Source organism: Danio rerio, chromosome 24 (assembly GCF_052040795.2).
Source record: "Danio rerio strain M-AB ecotype USA chromosome 24, GRCz13ab, whole genome shotgun sequence".
In the NCBI taxonomy this organism is placed as follows: domain Eukaryota; kingdom Metazoa; phylum Chordata; class Actinopteri; order Cypriniformes; family Danionidae; genus Danio; species Danio rerio.
Window position 1 is genome coordinate 17,010,508 of NC_141044.1, and position 21,789 is coordinate 17,032,296.

General features: G+C 34.1%; 1 protein-coding gene across 5 annotated transcripts in view; it reads right to left on the reverse strand.

Moving 5' to 3' along the window:
- Positions 1–21,789, reverse strand: part of rttn (rotatin) — a 128,695-nt gene that overhangs the window by 65,734 nt on the left and 41,172 nt on the right. For all 5 annotated transcript variants that reach the window (XR_015524853.1, XM_087309371.1, XM_087309370.1 and 2 more), the window contains exons 15-24: positions 18,775–18,900; positions 18,378–18,494; positions 17,793–17,932; positions 14,095–14,266; positions 13,887–13,986; positions 10,136–10,224; positions 6,541–6,658; positions 4,798–4,894; positions 3,490–3,555; positions 3,149–3,340 (exon numbers count right to left, since the gene is read on the reverse strand). Coding sequence is in view for 4 of the 5 variants with exons in the window: in XM_087309371.1 (XP_087165497.1) it covers positions 3,149–3,340; positions 3,490–3,555; positions 4,798–4,894; positions 6,541–6,658; positions 10,136–10,224; positions 13,887–13,986; positions 14,095–14,266; positions 17,793–17,932; positions 18,378–18,494; positions 18,775–18,900 (1,217 nt within the window). In the remaining variant the exon portion in view is untranslated. The remainder of the gene's footprint in view (positions 1–3,148; positions 3,341–3,489; positions 3,556–4,797; positions 4,895–6,540; positions 6,659–10,135; positions 10,225–13,886; positions 13,987–14,094; positions 14,267–17,792; positions 17,933–18,377; positions 18,495–18,774; positions 18,901–21,789) is intronic.

Sequence of the window (21,789 nt, forward strand, 5' to 3'; positions counted from 1 at the left end):
TTAGGGCTGTGCGATTACTCAAAATCGGATTGCAAACAAAACAATGCGATTAGCTTATCACAAGAGGCTGTGATATGGAGTATATTTGCATTATTTCCCCAACCCAGAGCAAATGTGTAACTGCCATCTGTCTGTGATAGTCTTACTAGCCAATTGAGTGAGCACACGTTTATTCTGCCCAATCAAATTTTTCAATCTGCCTTTTTATCATTATCGTTTTAGTCCAGATTTTTAATAATTATTATTATTTTGTTTTATAATAAGCTACATTTTCTCCCTGATTTGAGTTGAACTTGTTTACAGAAAGGTAAGGTCATTTTGAGCGCTTTGTTTGATTTAAAGAAAAAAATTTTGTTAAATTTCTGAATATTTAAAAACTAATTTGAATAAATGTTATAGTTCATTAAAAAAAGTTTTTTTAAGGTTACACTCACTGCATTTTAGCAGTAAGAAGCTACAAGACAGATTATTGAGCTGAAGCTTGACTACAAAATAATATCGCAAATTAAATTGTAATATCTGTCAAAAAAAAAGAAAAAAGCATGTCATGATTCAAAAAACATTCAGACACTAAACCTTGTTAATTTCTCCAGCTTTGATTCCTGACGAAAAACAAAAGCTTTTAAACTGTAGACTCAAATGTGTTTTTTAAAAAAAAACAATTTTCAAAGGCTAGTTCACCTCAAAAACAAAAGAAATTAACATATTTTATCTTTTACTCATCCTAATGTAATTTCAAACTTGTAACTGTGCGTTCACACCGAAGATGGTAAGAGAGTCAAAGGTTGCTCTGGCCGCCCAAGCGACAACGCTGTCTGCCTTCAGCTCCGGCGGTGAGAGCATCAAAACATTGATCTCTTACTTGCTACATTGATCTCGTATTTAAAGTAGCAGTTGAAGCATATCTTACCAGGCTTATAACAGTAGTTTCTTCTACAGACAATCAAAAATATATATTGCTTAAAGGGGCTAATAATGTTGACCTTAAAATAGGTTTCAAAATATTTTAACCTGCTTTTATTCTAGCAGAAATAAAACAAATAAGCCTTTCTCCAGAAGAAAAAAATATATATAAAATACTGTGAAAAATTATTTTAATTAAATATCATTTGGGAAATATTTATAAAATAAAAAATTAAAAACACAGGAGAGCAAATACTTTTGACTGCAACTGACAATCGTTTTGAATAATCTTGGTTACAATTATGACCAAAATAATCGTGATTATATTTTTTCCATCGAGCAGCCCTACTTTTTAGTGTGAAAATTTTGTACTTTTTATCAAATTCATTTTACAATGGAAGATCAAGTTGCATGTGGTGTGTCTTTGCTTCACTTTATTATCCATTGTCTGAAATATCCTGAAACCGCAAAACAGTTTTGCATTGTCGCATGAGATTTTTAAAGAAAAAAAATATATATAACAATAATGCTCATCAGTAACTCGCCAGTAACAAAAAAGCATTGCAAATAATTGGAAATCCGGCGACCGCAAACTCTTTGGAACAACTGTGGTTGGAACCAAAGTTTACAGTGACTGTGTTCTCTGGACTCCTCTCAAGCGGTGGACTTCTACATTCTAATTTCTTGCCACCAAAACGCACGTCATAGCTCTTAATCATAAAGTTGACTTGATTTAAACCCTCCTTGATGTCAAAAAGGTCATGAGAAAATCAGCAAAGCCCTAAAATTAACTTTTAATGCCAAGTCTTTTAAACCCAAAATTACTTTATAGGATGAACAAATTTGAAGTTTCTGAGTTTAAATGAATTTTAATAAAGGAAGAAAAATTGTGCACAAATCATATGGACAATTTATGAAGTTGACACAGATGGTCACTATGAACTGTTTTTCAAAAAAGTTACATAAATACACAAGATAAATAACAGCATAGAGGTTCGGAACAACAGTAAAATAATGACAGAATTTTCATTTATTTCATTTATTCCTTTAAGGAAGACAGGTTTACTGCCAGCAGGTCTGTTATCATTTTAAACTTGGCAACAAAACAACAGCTGCTGTGTCTTAAAATGCCATTTGTCCTACAACATAATTGCTTGCTGAAAAAAAAGTTTCCAAACAGCTCAACGATGAATCCCTCTGAACTCTTAAGATGACCCAGATTTACTGCTCAAAACTCCAAGTGCTCAATAAAAAGTAAGCACTTGGAAACAAATGCATTTAGAACTAATTGAACTTTAATATAACTGAATCTAACTGAAATGTAATTGGATGTAACTGGAAGTAACTGGAAGTATCTGGATGTAACTGGATGTAACTGGATGTAACTGAATGTAATTAATTGTAACTGAATGTAATTGGATGTAACTGAATGTAACAATGTAATTAAATGTAGTGAAACTGAATGTAATGTATTTGAATGTAGCTGAATATACTGTAATTGAATGTAACTGTATGTAATGTAATTGAACTTAATTGAATATAACTGAATGTAACTGGCTGTAATTGGATGTAACTGGATGTAACTGCATCTAAGAATGTAATTGAATGTAACTGAATGTAATGTAATTGAAACTAACTGAATGTAACTGACTGTAATGGGGTGTAATTGGATGTAACAATGTAATTAAAGGTAATGTAACTGAAGGCAAGTCAATGTAATGTAATTGAATGTAACAGAATGTAATGTAATTGAATGTAATTGGCTGTGATTGGCTGTGATCGGATGTAATTGTATGAAACTGGATGTAACTGGATGTGATTAAATGTAATTAGATGTAATTGGGTGTAACAATGTGACTGAATGTAATGTAACTGAATGTATGTCAATACGATGTAATTGAATGTAACTATATGTAATGTAATTGAATGTAACTGGATGTGAGTGGCTTTAATTGGATGTAACTGGATGTAATTGGGTGTGACAATGTACATGAATGTAATGTATTTGAATGTAACTAAATGGATGTAACTGGATGAAATGGGACATAATTGAATGTAACTGAATGTAACTGACTTTAACTGAATGTAACCAAATGTAACAATTAAATCAAATCAAATCAAATTAAATTAAATTAAATTAAATTAAATTAAATCAAATTAAATTAAATTAAATTAAATTAAATTTCCTAAAAGTCCTCTCCAACATGAACTTTCACAAACATCTAAACGGATGAATCCAACTTACTCTGGCACATCACTTCTAAAACCCCTCAGGTGCTCTAGCAATCCATCAATTCCAGAGTGCCATGCTGTGTTCCAGGTTATCTGCAGAGCTTCCCAGGCGGGCTTCAGACTCAGGAGATCTGAGTATGGAGGAAGAACTGAACAGTATGGACTCACTGCGTGATGTGAAGGAGCTTGAAACGGCAAATTGTACCTGTGAAAAAAGATCAGATATAACAGTTCTGCAATTAATCTGTCAAATAATAGTTAAACCCTTGCTTAAATGACCAATGACACCTCTAAAAGCCAGGTTATGGAGAAATTAAATGGCCGTTAATGCACTTGTAAAGGGATGTAATTTACCTCCGTATAATGGCAGCAGGAAGTGAGAAGGAAGACAGGCCTGTGTCTGAGCCAGCTTCGTCAGTCCTGATGAGAGAACAAAGATAATGAAATGAACGTGAGCCAAAGCGTTCTTGCTGATAGCATGTTTACCATTAAAAAAATGAAAGAAAGAAAGGAGTGGTCTGTAACTCTGGTGGATTTGACATTAGTGTAAATTAATTTTAAATTAATTCATAAATTGTATAAATTTGCAATCAATAATGACTTAAACAAAACATTCTAGAAACGTTATGTTTATACTGTAGTTGACAATTCCCTCTTCCAGAGCAGACTGACAAGATATATATACATTTTAGTCAGTGCTTAATTTGTAAATTGCAAGGTCCCAGAACAGATTGGTGTAACGGATCTGGCATGTTACCAGAGGAGTGAGAGGTGTCGCCGACAAAAGTGAAGATGGGGGGCTCCTAGACGAAATTGAAGAGCGGCAGGTGGGGTTTGGGGGGGGATGTGGTGTCACGGACGAAAAGGGTTGGGGAGTCACGGACAAAGACAAAGATTCGTGGAAGAAATTGAAAAGCGGGGGTCCATGTAAGGAGGGGGATCAGTAAAATGAGGTGCAGGATCAAATTTCAGAGGTGCCAGATCCGGACCAGGCTTGTTCCAACAAAAATTAAGCCCTGATTTTAGCCTTCTGTCCATAAGAGCACCTTGATAGTAGGGGTGTGTGACACTGACTAAAAAATAAGGGCTGCAAAAGGGCTGCAAAAAAATTTTGAAAAATAAGACCTGCGATATTTTGCCTTGTGCCAACGCACGCCTCCCACCAGTGCTGATATACAGCCATATCGCACTGCTACTCGTGTGATATTGCATTTATATGTATGTATATATATATATATATATATATATATATATATATATATATATGTATATATATATATATAATATATATATATATATATATATATATATATATATATATATATATATGTATATATATATATAATATATATATATATATATATATATATATATATATATACATATATATATATATATATATATATATATATATATATATATATATACATATATATATATATATATATATATATACATATATATATATATATACATATATATATATATATATATATACATATATATATATATATATATATATACATATATATATATATATATATATACATATATATATATATATATATATATATATATATACACATATATATATATATATATACGTATATATATATCAACAAAGTATGAGATCATACAAAAAAATGTAAAAAAGTAATATACCAAACATCCATTCGTGCGATTTCATCAAACAGCAGAATGCACATCAACGCAGCCGCCTCGCTCACATCACCCTGGTTCTCCTTTATGATCAGAGAAGCTAAAAACAGGCAACAAAATAAGTCAGATGACCTGCAGAACAATCAATTATAGTATAAAAGTTCAATAGCATGAATTGTATAAGGTTTACAAACATTAAAATTGCCTAGCTGAGACTGGAGGTGGAATAAAACATGAAAACAAAACTGCGTCAGGGAAAACAACACAACCCGTACATAATAGATGTGAGAGTAAGACAAAACCAAAAGGGCTTGAGCAAGAAAAACAAATGTTACACCATCATACTCTAGACAATCACAAACATTCATAAACCGTTTACTGGGGAGCTTTTCTCTGGAAATACTTGGACAACTGTCTGGACATGTATACAATTTGCATTTGCCATTTGTGCAGTGTTCTGGTGAACTGAATGTAGAAAAGAATTAAATGTGACTGCAAGCAGCTATTAAATGGCCATAGCAAACACCATAAACACGGTGTGCCATGTAGATGCACAAATATTTGCTGCCATGACTTCAATGATTGCTTATAACTATGGAACAGTATATGTGGTGTTGATTTCAAACTTTGCACATGACCTAAGGGCAAGGATTTGTTTCGACATTTGACCAATTTAATTAACTTGTTTGTATGCACTGAAAACAATTAATCATATTTGCAAAGTTTGTTCAGCAGACGGTCTAAACTAATTTAGTTAAAGATTGAAGGTCTTGAATATAAAGCAATGAAGCTTTCACAAATATATGGAAAGAAAAAAACATGACTAATACATTTTCCAAATTTATAATGATTTTAAGGCAACGTAAGGACATTTCGACTAATATTTGATGCCACTAAGCATATGCTTCTTTCAGAAATGTATAAATTAAAACCTATTTTTAGTGTATTGTATTATTTGGCTCTGTTTATAAACATAATTGTAGGGTTTTTTTAACATCGAAAACAAAATACATGTTCGCCTAAAGACATGATGACAATGATATTTGCTAATTATTGGTTTGGTATTTGGTATCGCTTTTTTGTTGTAGGGTGAAAATGACTACAGAGACATTTCAAGAAGGTTTTTAATGGGTTTGACAAATTTAAAACAAAATAATAATCATTAAAAAGGCAGAAAATCAGAGTAAAACTTTTGTTTTAAAGCTGTAAATGCTGTCACTACATTAAAAAAAAAAAAAAAAAAAAAAAAAACATTACAGCTCTAAAGTTTAAGCTAAGTAATATTTTAAACCTTCTATTGACCAGGCATGCATTAAATTGAAAATCAAGACAAATAAAATAAAATTTTATTAAAATTAATTTAATTAAATTAGATATAAATTATTTAAAAATAAATAGACAAACAAAATAAAACTAAAACTAAATAAAACTAAATAAAATAAAATTAAATTTAATTTAATTTAATTAAAGTGAGCATAGAAGACTTCTTTCAAAAAAAACTTGGCAATCATTCATTGACAGGAGTTTATGTGCAATCACAATGATCTATGAAATCGCTGATACAGATTTTGATAGATTGAATGACCCTGAAATTGGCACCATGAACAAGGAGGCCCTTAACAATTATTGTGCTAAACATGAAAAATAATAGGAAACTCAACAGCTACAAAAGCTGGAAATAAAATGTTAGTACTTGGGACTAATGAACCTGCGCAAAGTTGAATAGGGATGTTTTGCAGGCCATACCTCTGAGCAGAGTGATGAGAAAAGTTGGCTGTTGAGCCAGACTGTGACGCAGAGAGGGGTCTGCAAAAACCAGCTTCCTCAGCATGCATGCACTGGACTCCAACAAGCAATCCATGCTCTATAGTACACAATGAATTAAAAGAAAAATCTGAATACAAAACCACCTGGTGTCAACAGATTCCTCCCAAAGCATGAGTTGAGAAGGTCTAGGTTTCTAAAAAGCACTGAATAAAATACAGTGACATAATTAAAGAAGTTACAAATATGGTCAAGCCTTCAACTACATAAAAAAATGACATGACTAAAAATGCATTTCAATAGCTTTTTAAAAAGGCATTTGACTAATGCTTTTCTCTCTCTATTTGGCACTTGTTTTTTTCTGTTTGCTGCATGCTTTTCTTGAGTTGAAAATAAACTGAGTTTAAAAATTCCATTGGACAGTCCACACGTGGGAGCAACCAATCAACTTTTGTCTCAAGTCGAACTAAACCCTCTCTTGCTTGTAAATGAAATGTGCGCTGTCATTGGACAGAGATACCATAGCTCATTTTAGCAGGAGTTTAAAGATCAGCAAAGCGGCTCAAATGTCAAGGATCTATTAGCTTAAAAATTAAAAATTCTCATCTGGACTATCACTGTCTGTTTAGAAAAGTTTTACAAGTGAGGGGTGACGTTACTGAGGTCAGGCAATCCAAGTCAAAAGCACCCGGTCATTCTAGCCAACGTTTTTTGGTCACCTATAAAGTGCGTATAACGGTACAGCATCAAAGACATGATCTGAAAACAATTTTTTTTTTTAAATCATGCATTTATATGCATTTTAAATGATCTATAAATATAAATGTTTATTGTTTAATTAATCAGCATTTTAAAACATGAATAAAATAAACATTTATAAAATAGTCTATTTTTACATTTAAAAGTAATTTTTTAATGCATTGATTTATTACTATTAAATGGCATTTAAAAACACAATTTAAATAAACACATTTAAATATGTCGATTTATTTGTTCATGTTGATTTGAATTGTGACACTCTTGGTCCTCCATACTTGACGATTCAGAGGAATTGTTAGGGATTATTACTATTGTGTATGCATTTTCTTCCTCCTAAAAATAATATGATATCATTTAACTGTAAAGTTGTACTAAATTGTTGTCAAATTGTTTTATTGATGTACAGAAAGCCTCAGAAAATCTGATCCACCTGTTTTTTATGATCTTATTGGCACATCTGATTTGTATCTAATTTATTTCCACAAATAAATGAGTCTCAAAAAACTGAATGCATGCTTCTTTTACAGTTTACACTGGAATGTATAACACTGCTTGGTCATACGTGTCATAAGAACATACTGTGCATCCAGAAAATATTTATAGCGCTTCACTTTTTCCACATTTTTTTATGTTGCTTCCTTATTCCAACATGGATTCAATTTATCAATTTATTTCCTCAACATACTACACGTAATACCCCATCGTGACAGTGAAAAAAGATTTTTGAAATTGTTGCAAATGTATTAAAAATAAAAAACCTGAAAAAAAAAATCACATGTAAAGAAGTATGCACAGCCTTTGCTCAATACATTATTGATGCACCTTTGGCAGCAATTACAGACTCAAATCCTTTTGAATATGATGCCACACGCTTGTCTTTAGAAATTTTTGCTCATTCCTCTTTTTGCAGTACCCCTCAAGCTCTATCAGTTTGGATGGGAAGCAACAGTGTACAGCCATTTTCATATCTCTCCAGAAATTTTTAATAGGATTTAAGTCTGGGCTCTGGCTGGGCCACTCAAGGAAACTCAACAAGTTATTGTGAAGCCACTCTATTGATATTTTGGCAGTGTGCTTTGGGTCTTTGCCCTGCTGAAAGATGAACTGTCGCCCCAGTCTTAGGTCAAAAGCAGTCTGAAGCAGGTTTTCATTCAGGATGTCTCTGTACATTGCTGCATTCATCTTTCCCTCTATCCTGACTAGTCTTCCAGTTTTTGCAGCTAAAAAAACATCCCCACAGCATGACACTGCCACCACCATGCTTTATTGTAGGGATGGTATTAGCCTGGTGATGAGCGGTGCATTCACTCCAAAAAGTTAAATTTTAGTCTCATCAGACCAGTGAATTTTGTTTCTTACGGTCTGAGAGTCCTTCAGATGCCCTTTGGAAAATTTTAGGTAGGGAGTGGCTTCCGTCTGGCCACTCAACTATACAGGCCTGATTGGTGGATTGCTGCACAGATGGTTGTCCTTCTGTAAGGTTCTCCTCTCTCCACGGAAGAATGCTGGAGCTCAGACAGAGTGATGATCGGGTTAATGAACACCTGCCTGACTAAGGCCCTTCTCCCCCGTTCACTCAGCTTAGATGGCCGGTCAGCTCTAGGAAGAGTCCTGGTGGTTCCAAACATCTTTCACTTAAGGAAGATGGAGGCCACTGTGCTCATTGGAACTTTCAGAGCAGCAGAAATTTTTCTGTAACCTTCTCCAGCCTTGTGCCTCGAGACAATTATGTCTTAGAGGTCTACAGACAATTCCATGGTCTTCATGCTTGGTATGTGCTTTGACATACACTGTCAACCCTGGGACCTTATATAGACAGGTGTATGCCTTTTCAAATCAAGTACAATCAACTGAATTTACCACAGCTGAACTCCAATTAAGCTGCAGAAACATCTCAAGAATTATCAGTGGAAACAGAATGTAACTGAGCTCAATTTAGAGCTTCACGGCAAAGGCTGTCAATATTTCTGTACATGTGATTTTTCATTTTTTTATTATTAATAAATTTGCAAAAGTTTAAATAAAATCTTTTTTTTCACATTATCATTATGGCTTATTGTGAAAAGCCACAAAAGACAATGGGTTGCATTTAACTGGTCTTTTAAATTGGGACTTGGTTATGTATAAAATCCTGTAAAAATTTAAAAGTCAATAGATTGTTCGCATAAAACAAAAAACAGTTGATAAGGTCTTGGCCTCTGAGAAGCACTGAATAATTACTGTGAGATAATTAAAGAAGTTGTGGTATCCACCAAGAAAACTTTGACACTGTTAACCCTGGGGAAAACCACACATCTGCAATAAGCTACTGCACTGCTAAACTGTTTAAAGAGGTGTTATGCCACTGCTTTAAAAACGGTCATAACAACTCATCACGATCGAGTCTAAAAGTGTTTACACAGTCAACACAATCACCACTGCAGTCATAACATTCACAGTAAAACACACGAAAAAATGTAGATAGCCTGAAAGCCAAGGCAAGTAGTCAAAACAAACAGCCAAAACAATGTCATAAATGACGGTAACAGCGCTAACTAGGCATGGCAAATGGAGGCGACGTATCGAATTCTGCTCATGGCGTAATTGCCAGACATTTCGGTGCATAATTCTCTCTAATTAGCCACATTAGCGGGCCGGAATACTCAACAAAGCTGGCAGCTCTCAGCCTAGGGATGCACAGATCACGCAATAGATGCAAATTAAGAATGACTTACACTTGACTGACACCATTAACTCAAGCTTCGCACTCAGGCACAGGTTTCCTAAATTCATTCATTATATAAAAGGATCATGAGACAAAAGAGAATGCGAGGTTTACCGGCACATTGCTGTTGACACACTCTGTGATGAAAGACGTGAGCTTGTCTGATAAACCCAAGGCCTTCAGCACTGCGTGCATTGATGAATCTATAAAGAACATAATGAAAAATAAATCAAGACAGGCTTTGTTTCATGTTGAAATATGTTACCTGCTTGGTCAATTTATGTTGGAAAGATTAAAAGTTTTCTTCACAACACTTAAAACTTGGTTGTTTCGATGGAAATGAAAATCTTTGAGAGTAGACAATTTGTATAATATGATTGAAATGGCTGCCATCCACTCATTGACCTTCAGTCAGTATGACATCAAATAAAGGACAGAGTGGGGAAGATACTGAAAGCTAGGGATGCTCTGATCGATCGCCCAAAGATTGGTATCAGCCGATAACCATATTTTATGACTCGATCGGTCCTCGCTAATATAGTCAATCACATGAACGGATTGCAAGTGTTTGGTTACGGGTTTACAAGCAAAGGAAGATGCATTTCAACTTCTTATGCATCAAATATGCACTCCAAACCTTTTCTTGACTGAGCCATTTTGTTCATTGTTTTCTGTAAAGCTGCTTCTGAAAGTGACGTGTCTACACTAAATAATTACAAGAGACTTGTTTAAGGGATTATATGCAACATCCTTAATGTATCCCTTTAGAAAAGGAAAGATTTCCACTTAAGTATCATACTTTATGCAGTTTTAAAGTTATATAAAGCTTAACGCATCAGAATCGGTACTCGGGATCAGCTGATCACCATGACGAAGAATTAGTACTCGGTATCGGCTCCAAAAATCCTGATCGGAGCATCCCTACTAAAAGCTGTGTAGTACATCTACACATCACAGCCTCATATTTTCATTTGTGTCAAATAAAGTATAGTGTATTTCCATACTAAAGAATGCTCATTTGGGTGACAGGGTTTCCTGCAGGTTTCATCAAGTCAAATTTAAGACTTTTTAAGACCATTAAGAACAAAATTTCAAACTTATATAGGGCAAAACGCTAAGAATTTTCTTAATGGCCCAGCAGAAAAAAAAATTACTTGCCCCATCAAGTAACAAATTCTAATTAGTAATTTTTTGGTCATATATTTTAAATAATATGTTAAATCAAGCAGACACTAGCTGTACACATGAAAAAAAAAATCTTTAAAACTTTAATAAACTAAATGTATGCACAACAGACTGCTATGATATTAGTTATAAATAGTTTTGTTGAGGTTTTATTGAGATGTAATGTTGGTGATTGGATATGTGTTGGATTGATTGGGTAGCTTTACATAAATAAAGGAAAATTAAGACCTTTTTACAATTATTTAATACCTGCACGACAATATTTCAGTGAATTAAGACTTTAAGGCCCAACATTTTGTTTTAAAAAAAAATAATTTTAAGACTCTTTAAGACCCCACAGACGGTGTGGGTTAAATGAATAAATGCACCATTTAGTTTTTTTAATCATTAATTTACTATTTACGTGCTATAACAGTTTTTTTAAGTGTCCTTATTATGCTATTTAAAGGTGCAGTATGATTGAACTAGCTATTGAGGTCCAAATTCAAAATGCTGAATATTTTTTTTTTTCTCCTCCAACAATATGACTATCAGGTTGCCAGATTGATGACACAAACAGATCACGACCATGCCTGAAGATTGCACCTTATAGTGTAGGCTGCTCAGCTGATGTTTACATTTGCAATATAATAATTAGAATTCCTTACATTTATATAGCTCTTTTCTGGACACTCAAAGCGCTTTACACATTTTTGAGGGGAATCTCCTTATCCACCACCAGTGTGCAGCATCCACCTGGATGACATACTGTGTCAAACTGCATACCACACACCAGCTGATTGGAGGAGAGGAGGCCATGATGGACAGAAGGATGTCTGGGTTAAAAACCTACTCTTTTTCGAAGGACATCCTGGGATTTGTAACAACCACTTCAGTTTAACGTCTCATCCGAAAGACGGAGCTCACTGAACAGTAGAGACCTAATCAATATACTGGGGTGTTAGATCCCACTAAACCGCAGGTTAAGCGCCCCTGCTGGCCTCACTAACACCACTTCCTGCAGCAACTTAGCTTTCCCATTTGGTCTACCATCCAGGTACTAACCGGACGCAGCCCGGCTTAGCTTCAGTGGGCGATCATGTGAAAGTTGCAGAGAGCAAGCTGCCGACTTAATATTTAAATAGCAAAATAAATAAAAAATACCCTGTGGATTTTTTAAACTCTGAATCAGCTTCTCATTCGGAGGCTTCTACTGTCATATGGAGGTCACAATTTCGTCTGCACTGGCATTTATTGAGACAGCCTTTACCCTGTGTTGCCGAAATATAATTGGGTAAACCTGCAGTGGGCGGAGTTACAGACCACAGACACGAAACACCATTTCAAAGCAAAATAATTATTTTCTTTATTCTCTATTTCCACCTGGGGATACTCATCCCAAGGCCCCCAGAGATTATGCAGTGCCACTGATGCGATCCAAGACCCACAAATCCAGACCAGGCCGTATCCTGAGCAGCTGCTGTGGTGTTCATGAAGGAGTAGAGAGCATGCATCTGATTCCAATGACACTTCACGGACAGCCGAGTCTTCACTGACATCCAGCGTTCTCCAGCCTCCTGCGCCTAGACTGCAGCTCTGCACAAGACATTTGGCCATAGGAGAAATGGCCATTGGCCATTGGTCGTGCCTAACTGAGCCTGGTTTCTCTAGAGGTTTTTATCCTTTACTTTCGCCAATTTGTGAAGTTTTTTTCCTCGCCGCTGTCACCACTGGCTTGCATAGTTCGGGACTTGTAGAGATGCGCATCGATGGATTTGCTCTTCAGTGTTTGAACTCTCAGAAGAAGAATAAACTACACTGACCTGAACTGAACTAAACTTAACTTAAACTCTGAACTGACACTGTTTCAGTTTACTATAATTTTCTATGTGAAGCTCCTTTGACACAATCTACATTGTAAAAGTGTAATAACAAATCAAGATGAATTGAATAAAAAAAAAAAACAGACTTCAGCATTGTTTTTCAGAAAAATAAGAATGTTTACTTAGAATGTTTCATAAATATCTGCAAACATTTTATGGTATTTTTATGATTTAAAATAGTCAAACACTTACATAGAGCACCTTTAGAGTTTTTGAACTTTAATCCATTAAATTACAAAGATGCATCACCTTTTTTCCAGCTCATTTAAAGATTAGCATCTCAAATCTCCTTCTTTCTGGGTCAGATGGCCTAGTCCAATGGTCTCAAACTTAATTCCTCGAGGGCTGCAGCTCTGCATAGTTTAGCTCCAACCACCTTCAACTCACACTTACTGAATAGTAGTTTTGAACACCTTGATTATTTGGATCAGCTGTGTTTGATTAGAGTTGGAGCAAAATTGTGCAGAGCTGCGGCCCTCCAGGAATCCAGTTTGAGACCTATGGGCCTAGTCTGTTGTCATTGGTCCACCACATGTGTCCACTACTGTGTCTTTTTTATTATAATTTCTGTTTCATATTTATGTAATTTATAGATGATAATTTTTAGTTTTTTATATATATTTTTTATTTAGTTTTGGTTTTTATTTTGTTTCGTATATAAAAAAACTGCAATGTTGCTGTGGCAAACTAGCTGAAATGAAACAAGTTGATTATCTAAATATTTGATTTCATTACAACTTATGAACATGTTGTTTATTAATCATTTTAGTTAAAGACAATGATCCAGAGATTGATGAATGGAAGCCTGAATTACTCACCTTGCAGAACAATAGCCAACTGTTCAGCTGCAGATTTCCGTAAAACAAGATCTACCGTTTCCGATGCGAGAATATTGTACAACTTATTTACCGACTCCACCTGTTTAAAAACAACAGAACGTTTATCAGAATTTGCGTAAACTAATTGGTTCAAGGTAATACGTGAGAGCAGTTTATCAAAGGCAGCTGAGTGAGAGAAATGTTTTACCTTTACATATGACTTGTCTGAACTGCTGAACTTGATGTCCACACTTTTATTAAGATTGTAGAGATTTGGTAAACATGATAGAGTGGAGCCGTCCAGGGTTGGTCTGGAGTTTTGGGCCCCCTCTGCGCTGGTCAGATGTGGAAGCAGATGTTGGACTGCCATTTTCCTCACGCTTAAAGTTATAATCAGAGCAGCAGTATTACAATCTTACAGAAGTTGTTGTTAAGTTCAAAGTCAAAACTGATCTTCTCCATTCATGGAAAGTGAATGCTTTACATTGGACCAGCATTATTTTCAATCTCTTCTTTATTTAAGCTTGGTGAAAAAGATGAATTAGTTGAATGTTTAATTAGTGATTTGCCTTTCAAGATCCAATCAATTCCCAAAAGATGAAATCATGCACCGCCCTACATTTATTTTAATTTGTCAGATTTCAGGCCTGATTCAAGTACATCACGAAGGAGAACCGTTTAATGGCAACTTTAATTTTACAGCAAACTCATTAATGAATAAGGCATAATTCAATACAGGTACATTTCAATACAGGTTACCCTGATCAGGATTGCGTTTCCTCTGCCAACAGTACCCACTTGGTAGGCATTATATATGCCATGAAGATACCGACATCATAGTCACTCAAAGGAGAATGGTGTATAAGCCATCAAAGATCAATTGATCAAAAAATAAATAAATAAAAAATACATATATATATATATATATATATATATATATATATATATATATATATATATATATATATATATATATATATATATATATATTAGTGCTGTCAATCGATTAAAAAAAAATTACTAATTAATCGCACTTCTAAAAAAAAAATTATCACGATTAATCGCATTTAAAAGACTGAAACTTGTAATTTTGGCTATTCGAGTGTAAAATTAATGTGAACGCAAGACAAATACTATTTAAATTCAAGATATAATTCATTATAAGAATTTTTGTTTACTTGTAACACAGATTTCTTCATGTAAACAACATACCCACAATAAACCATCAAGATCCTGGCTTGACAGCCATATTTATTACAGAAATTAAAACACAGGCATGTTAATGCCATTTGAATTTTAAAACAATCAATGACAATAAAGAAAACATTGATTTCCACATTGGATTCTAAGTGGACTGCAAAAAAATGCCAAAATACAGGCATTGCAGATATGGAAAATTAAAATAATAATACTAATAAAGTATTGAAAATCTGTGCATGCCCTTGAATATGTTTACCAACTCCTATTCTATAAAAGCACAAAAGCCATACATAGGAAATAACGAAAGTTGACAAATTAAAAAACTACATTTTTTTATTTATTTATCATTAAAATAAAATTATAATCCACACTGGAAATGTGGGTGCCTGTGTGTTTTGAGGGGGCCTAGAAAATAATGAGCATAACAAAGACTGCCTGCTGACGCACACAGTTAATGTTGATATATGTTGATATATATATATACATGTTAAAATACATGAATGACACCCCTCATAGAGCGTGAGAAGCAGACATTCTCTATCATTTGTAATATAAAGACTTGCAGGTTAAGTAAACAGATTTATAGGAGGAAGTTGCCGCGGCCGTGGTGCAGATTAAAAGTTTAAAAAAGTATATGTATATGGACAGATAGGTAACTAGATATTGATCTGTGCCCCGCTGCAGAGTTCAGATGCAAAGCCGCGAACCCGCGCGTAAGAAACAGGCGAGACTCTCGGCTATTTTGACAAATACACAACTACGTTACACAGAGCCCAACATGGAAGATTGTGATTGGGTCAGCCCAACGTCAATAAAGAAAAGAACCAATGGGCTGCGGATTATGTCACCCGGCTCTGTCCGGAACAGAAACATCTTACTTTCAGAGCATGACAGACAGCTCACAGCAACGTCAATCACTGAGGCAGAAAGACATGACAGTCTGCTGAGTGTTTTATGGGCCGATCAGATCATAAGCAGATGATCAGCCCGGCCCAAAAAGTACGTCGAAACAGCGGGAAACTTGCGGGCGTCTGCCCTCGCCACAACAGAAAAAAAAAAAAAAACTGCGCTAATTGCGTTAATTTTTTTAAACGCGTTAATTATTTCAAATTAATTGCATGCGTTAACGCGTTAATTTTGACAGCTCTAACATATATATACACACACACACACACATATATATATATATATATATATATATATATATATATATATATATATATATATATATATATATATATATATATATATATATATACAGAAATGAAGTGACGCAATGTTTCCACATGTTTTAGACAGGGCATGTGCGTGGTCCTGTACTCACAGCCCTGTAAACAACAATGGAACACGTAGAGCAGATTTGTCCCAAGAAGATAACAAGCTTTGTTTGAGCTTGAGTCAACCATGGTTTATTGTTGCAAACCACTATTTATTACAGTGTCATGCCTCGAGTGTAAAAATGCCACTTGTGTTCCTATAGGGTACATACAGAAGTATTCGGAGGGAGTTTTAATTTTGAAGTAACCTGGGTCAAGCGCTCTGAACTGTATGCCATTACAAAATCGGTGCGTTTAAGATGCGTTTTCTTTAAAAAAAATCAAGATTTTCCCTGTCTTAACGTTATAAAATGGGTCTCAGTATGTACAAAAAGCACTGCATTAAATAAATAAAAAAATTGTACCATGTCTTAATAAAAATTTACATTTATTAATGTTTATTAAATAAATATATATTAAAGTTATATTAAACAATATGACATAATAGTTATATTAAATAGTTTAATATAACTTTAATATATATTAAAGTTATATTAAACAGTATAATAAATGGAGTTTCTACCTGATAATCCTGACAGGCAGGTGTGTGTGTAAACGGCTTTTCATCCTGTTTTATACTTGAACAACTAAATGAATGCTGAAGTATATTTAACTGATTATATTTTAATTATATTACAATGCTTTTAAATTACCCGTATCAAATTCACATTAAGCGTTCACCGGAAGCTTATCAGTATGGGAAAAAACACTAGCTGTGCATACATCCAATTAAGAGGGTCAAAACAGGACAGATAAAAGTAAATTGTGTAATATGTATAAATCCTCATAATATTACAAATGGATGTCAGAGAACAATGCAAAAAAAAAGAAAATCAGTTAAAAAAAAATTAACTTTTGTTTGATTTTAACTAGGAAATTACATATTTACTACTCAACATGTAATCGTCTAATGGTATTTGAAGAACAGGAAGATATCGGTAAACAAGCTTTTAAAGAATGTCACATACTGTAACATTACATTAACCACAGTTAAGATACACTGTCCAAATTGTATTAGGTAAGAAGTAAAAACTACATCTCTCTTAATTTTTGCTCTGCATTGACCTATATTATATTATATTCTATATTATATTTCTAGTACCTTATTGAATCTATGGCACAAAGGATTGAGGCAATTTTGAAGGCAAAAAAAGGGGGTCTGACCCAGAGCTAGTAAGGTGTACCTAATAAAGTGGCCGGTGAGTGTAGTTTATAATAGATAACTATATAGAATACTATTTGAGCTGGAAAAGACCAGTGTTCATATTCTTCAAACCATCTTCTTTTATGCTCAACATATGTAAATGAAATGAGTGAGTAAATGAATACAGCATTTTAATCTTTTGGTAATTACAGCCAGAATCCATATGGACATGTACATTAAACTTACGTGTGCTGTTTGGTGAACAGAAGCCGGAGGGCTGCCCGTAGCCTAGCAGTCGGGGAACGCATCTCATCTCCTTTCTCAGCAGATGCTTCACTTAGCAGCAGGATACAGTTTCCCAGGGCGTCTTCAGTGCCTGCGTAGCTCTAATAAACATAAATGCAGCAATCCTTTAAACAATAGACTTTCAACGTAAATAAAGCTTGAAAAAACAATAAACAAACACACACAATTCCAAGAGACCACACCATCACCGCTTTATTGGCAGCACAAACCAATTACCGAGAGGCTTCAGCTAAAAATGAATCAAATGCGATGGCCTTGACAAGATTTATGAATATTCAATGTCGCCCCAACCCCACCCTCAAAAAATGAAGCACAGATTCGCTAGTTGAAAAGTACAAAATAACCTTGTTTAAAATAGAATGCGGCGTAACGTGAATATTACCACCCTGCCTCGGGCGTCTCGCAAACACGTTAATATTACATTGGAAATTATTTTTTCAGCCCAGTTTGACGGTTATATTGCAGCTGTGCGTTTGTGGTATGTGCGTGAAGGCAGAAGTGGAGGAAAAGAAAGAGTGTTTGCACCTGTAATATAGGAATGACCGGGTAAAGTGCCTCATTAAATCTCCTCCAACTTGCAGCTGTCATCATCAATCGTCCCTTCAGCAGATAAAGCAGAATATCCTTGGCAGCGGCGCTCACCTTTGGATCACACATAAAGTTAGTTGATGGCACTATCATACTGCACTTACAACAAGCTACACCTCATCCAAATCCACCCCAAAAACATGCCAACAACAATGTCGCATTAACCGAGGGCATTTCACAATGTCAATCATTAGTTTAGCGTGACCTCAGCAACCCAATAAACATGGAGCGTGCTTGCATTATTTATTAGCGAGCTGTGTGTTGCCATATCAAAATATTTCTTCTTTGTGCATTACTTGGGGTCTAGCTGGAAACAGCAAGATGAATAATTCACCTCTGTTGCTTGGTCTTGAAGGCCAAACACACTGATCTCATACAGGACACGGGAGTGAAGCAAGAAATGCACTCCGGCGCAGATGGATGAGGCAGGTTTGGCCACGTTCTGAACTCCCAAACACTCCTGTGGGGGTGAGAGAAGGAAGTTATGCTGGGGATATTACTGTCTGCGGAGTTCATGGGTCGCCAACAATCTGTGTGGGGTGTAATAGAATCGCAGGGAAATGTTGTAGCAATTTATTTTATAGCGCATGCAGCTATTATAAAGGATAACAGGATTTTGTGCAGCAAAAGACATAACGCTTGAACAAGATGCTATATTGTTTGCTGGTAATAGCAGGTCATCGGGTGGTCAAGCATGCCAACTAGTCCAAAAGGTGGTTAAACACAGTAAACTGAATTGAGTTAGATTATGAAAAAACAAAAAAGATTACAGTTGAAGTCAGAGTATTAGCACCACTATTTTCCCCTAATTTCTGTTTAACAGAGAGAAGATTTTTTTCCACACATTTCTAATCATAATAGTTTTAATAACTCATTGCTAATAACTGATTTATTTTATCTTTGCCATGATGACAGTATATAATATTTTACAAGACACTTCTATACAGCCTTAAAGTGACATGTAAAGGCTTAACTGGGGTGATTAGGTTAACTAGGCAGGTTAGGGCAATAAGGTATAATATTTAATAGCGATGGTTTGTTCTGTAGACTATCGGGAAAAAAATTAGCTTAAAGGGGCTAATAATTTTGTCCTTATTATTATTTTTTTTAATTCTAGCCGAAATAAAACAAATAAGACTTTCTCCAGAAGACAAAAAACATTATCAGACATACTGTAAAAATGTCCTTGCTCTGTTAAACATCATTTTGGAAATATGAAAAAAAAATTATAATAATCAAAGGGGGGCTAATATTTCTGACTTTAACTGTACCTTTATTTGATCATAAATTCAGCAAAACAGTGGTATTATGAAAAATTTATCGTGAACATTGTAAATAACTTCTAAAAATAATTTTTTTTTTTTTTTAATTTATCTTGGCAAAGCAAACCAGGTTTGTACTTTAGTCTTCATTGTCATATGATTATATAAATGAGTTCATTTGGTACTATTTTTGGTATTATTAATATTTTCAATGTCATAAATCAATTGTACTACTTATTATTCCCATGGACACGTCACAGAATGACAATAAAGATTAACTTGACTTGAAATAATCGTGACTACAATTTTTATCTAAATATCGGTGATTATAACATATCTTCAAAATGTCAAAGGTGCAATGCAGATGAAGATCTGCAGAATACATTTAACACATTTTGTTCTGTATTTAATCATTTTATTCTTTGTCATTTTTATTTTTTTACACTTGTTTCTTTTGTTCCCGTTTATGTAAAGTACTTTGAATTGCCATTGTGTAAAAAATGTGCTATAGACAGTTGAAGTCAGAATTATTAGCCCCTCTGTTTATTTTTTTTCCGAATTCCTGTTTAACGTAAAGAAGAATTTTTTAACACATTTCTAAACATAATAGTTTTAATAACTCATTTCTAATAACTGATTTATTTTAGCTTTGCTATGATGACAGTAAATTATATTTTAATACATATTTTTCAAGACACTTCTATACAACTTAAAGTGACAATAAAGGTTTAACTAGGTTAATTAGGGTAACTAGAACGGTTAGGGTAATTAAGCAAGTTATTGTATAATGATGGTTTGTTCTGTAGACTATCGAAAAAAAATATATATATAGCTTAAAGGGTTAATAATTTTGACCTTAAAATGATTTTTTAGTTTTTTTGTTTTTATAAAAAACAGCTTTTATTCTATCCAAAATAAAACAAATAAGACTTTCTTCAGTAGAAAAAAAATATTATCAGGCATATTGTGAAAATTTCCTTGCTCTGTTAAACATCATTTGGAAAATATAAAAAAAAAAAATATATATATATATATATATATATATATATATATATATATATATATATATATATATATATATATATATATATATATATATATATAAAGGTGGGTAATAATTTTTAACTGTAAATAATCTTGCCTTGCCTAAGCTTTGCTTTTTGTTTTGTCTGATTTTTGGGAATATATGGTTGAAATGTCATCAAAAATTACTGATATCCAACTCACTTATGATTAGGGCTGCAAAATATTTCATTTGAGCATCGATATCGCAATGTGTGCATTTGCAATAGTCACATCGAAAGATTTGCAATGTTGAGTTGGGATAGTAGATGACCAGGAACCACAAATCAAAACACATGAGATTTGTGAAGTAACTGCAGAATTTAACCATAATGAAGTAAAAGTTCCCTGTGATAGGTTGCAGCTGAAAGGGCATCCGCTGCGTAAAAACATATGCTGGATAAATTAGCAGTTCATTCCTCTGTGGCGACCCCAGATTAATGAAGGGATTAAGCCAAAAAAGACAATGAATGAAAGAATGAATGAAAAGTTTATCATCTGCATGTGTTTTTAATGCCTGTGACTGTGAGCATGTTAGGAGAGTTTAAAGCATTTTAATAGTGCACAAAGAAGATGAATAAAGATTCATTTTAATGAATAATTTAGTTGACGAAGAATATGCAATGTTATTTTATATTTGATTGGTCAATTTTTGTAGCTGATTACTTTTAGACTCTCCCCAGAAGGCCAAAAAGCACTGTTTGTTTCACTTCCATATTTGCTCCATTGTGTTTGTTTCAGACTGTGGGTTTGTTTATTATTCGTATAATAAATTACATAAAATATATGTATTTTTCCCCTACAAACTCATCCCAATCAATTAAATTAATGTCTTTCCAAATAGAGCTATTTAAGGCCCAATCCTTATTCTATTTTTGTACCCTACCTCTTCCCCTTAGCCCTTGAAACAGAGTGTTAAGTGGAATAGCTTCAAAATTTACCCCTAAAAAATGGGACAGCACTACAGCACCTGCACACATCATCTTATGTCATCGCGCTCTCATGCTTCATATGAGATCAGACGA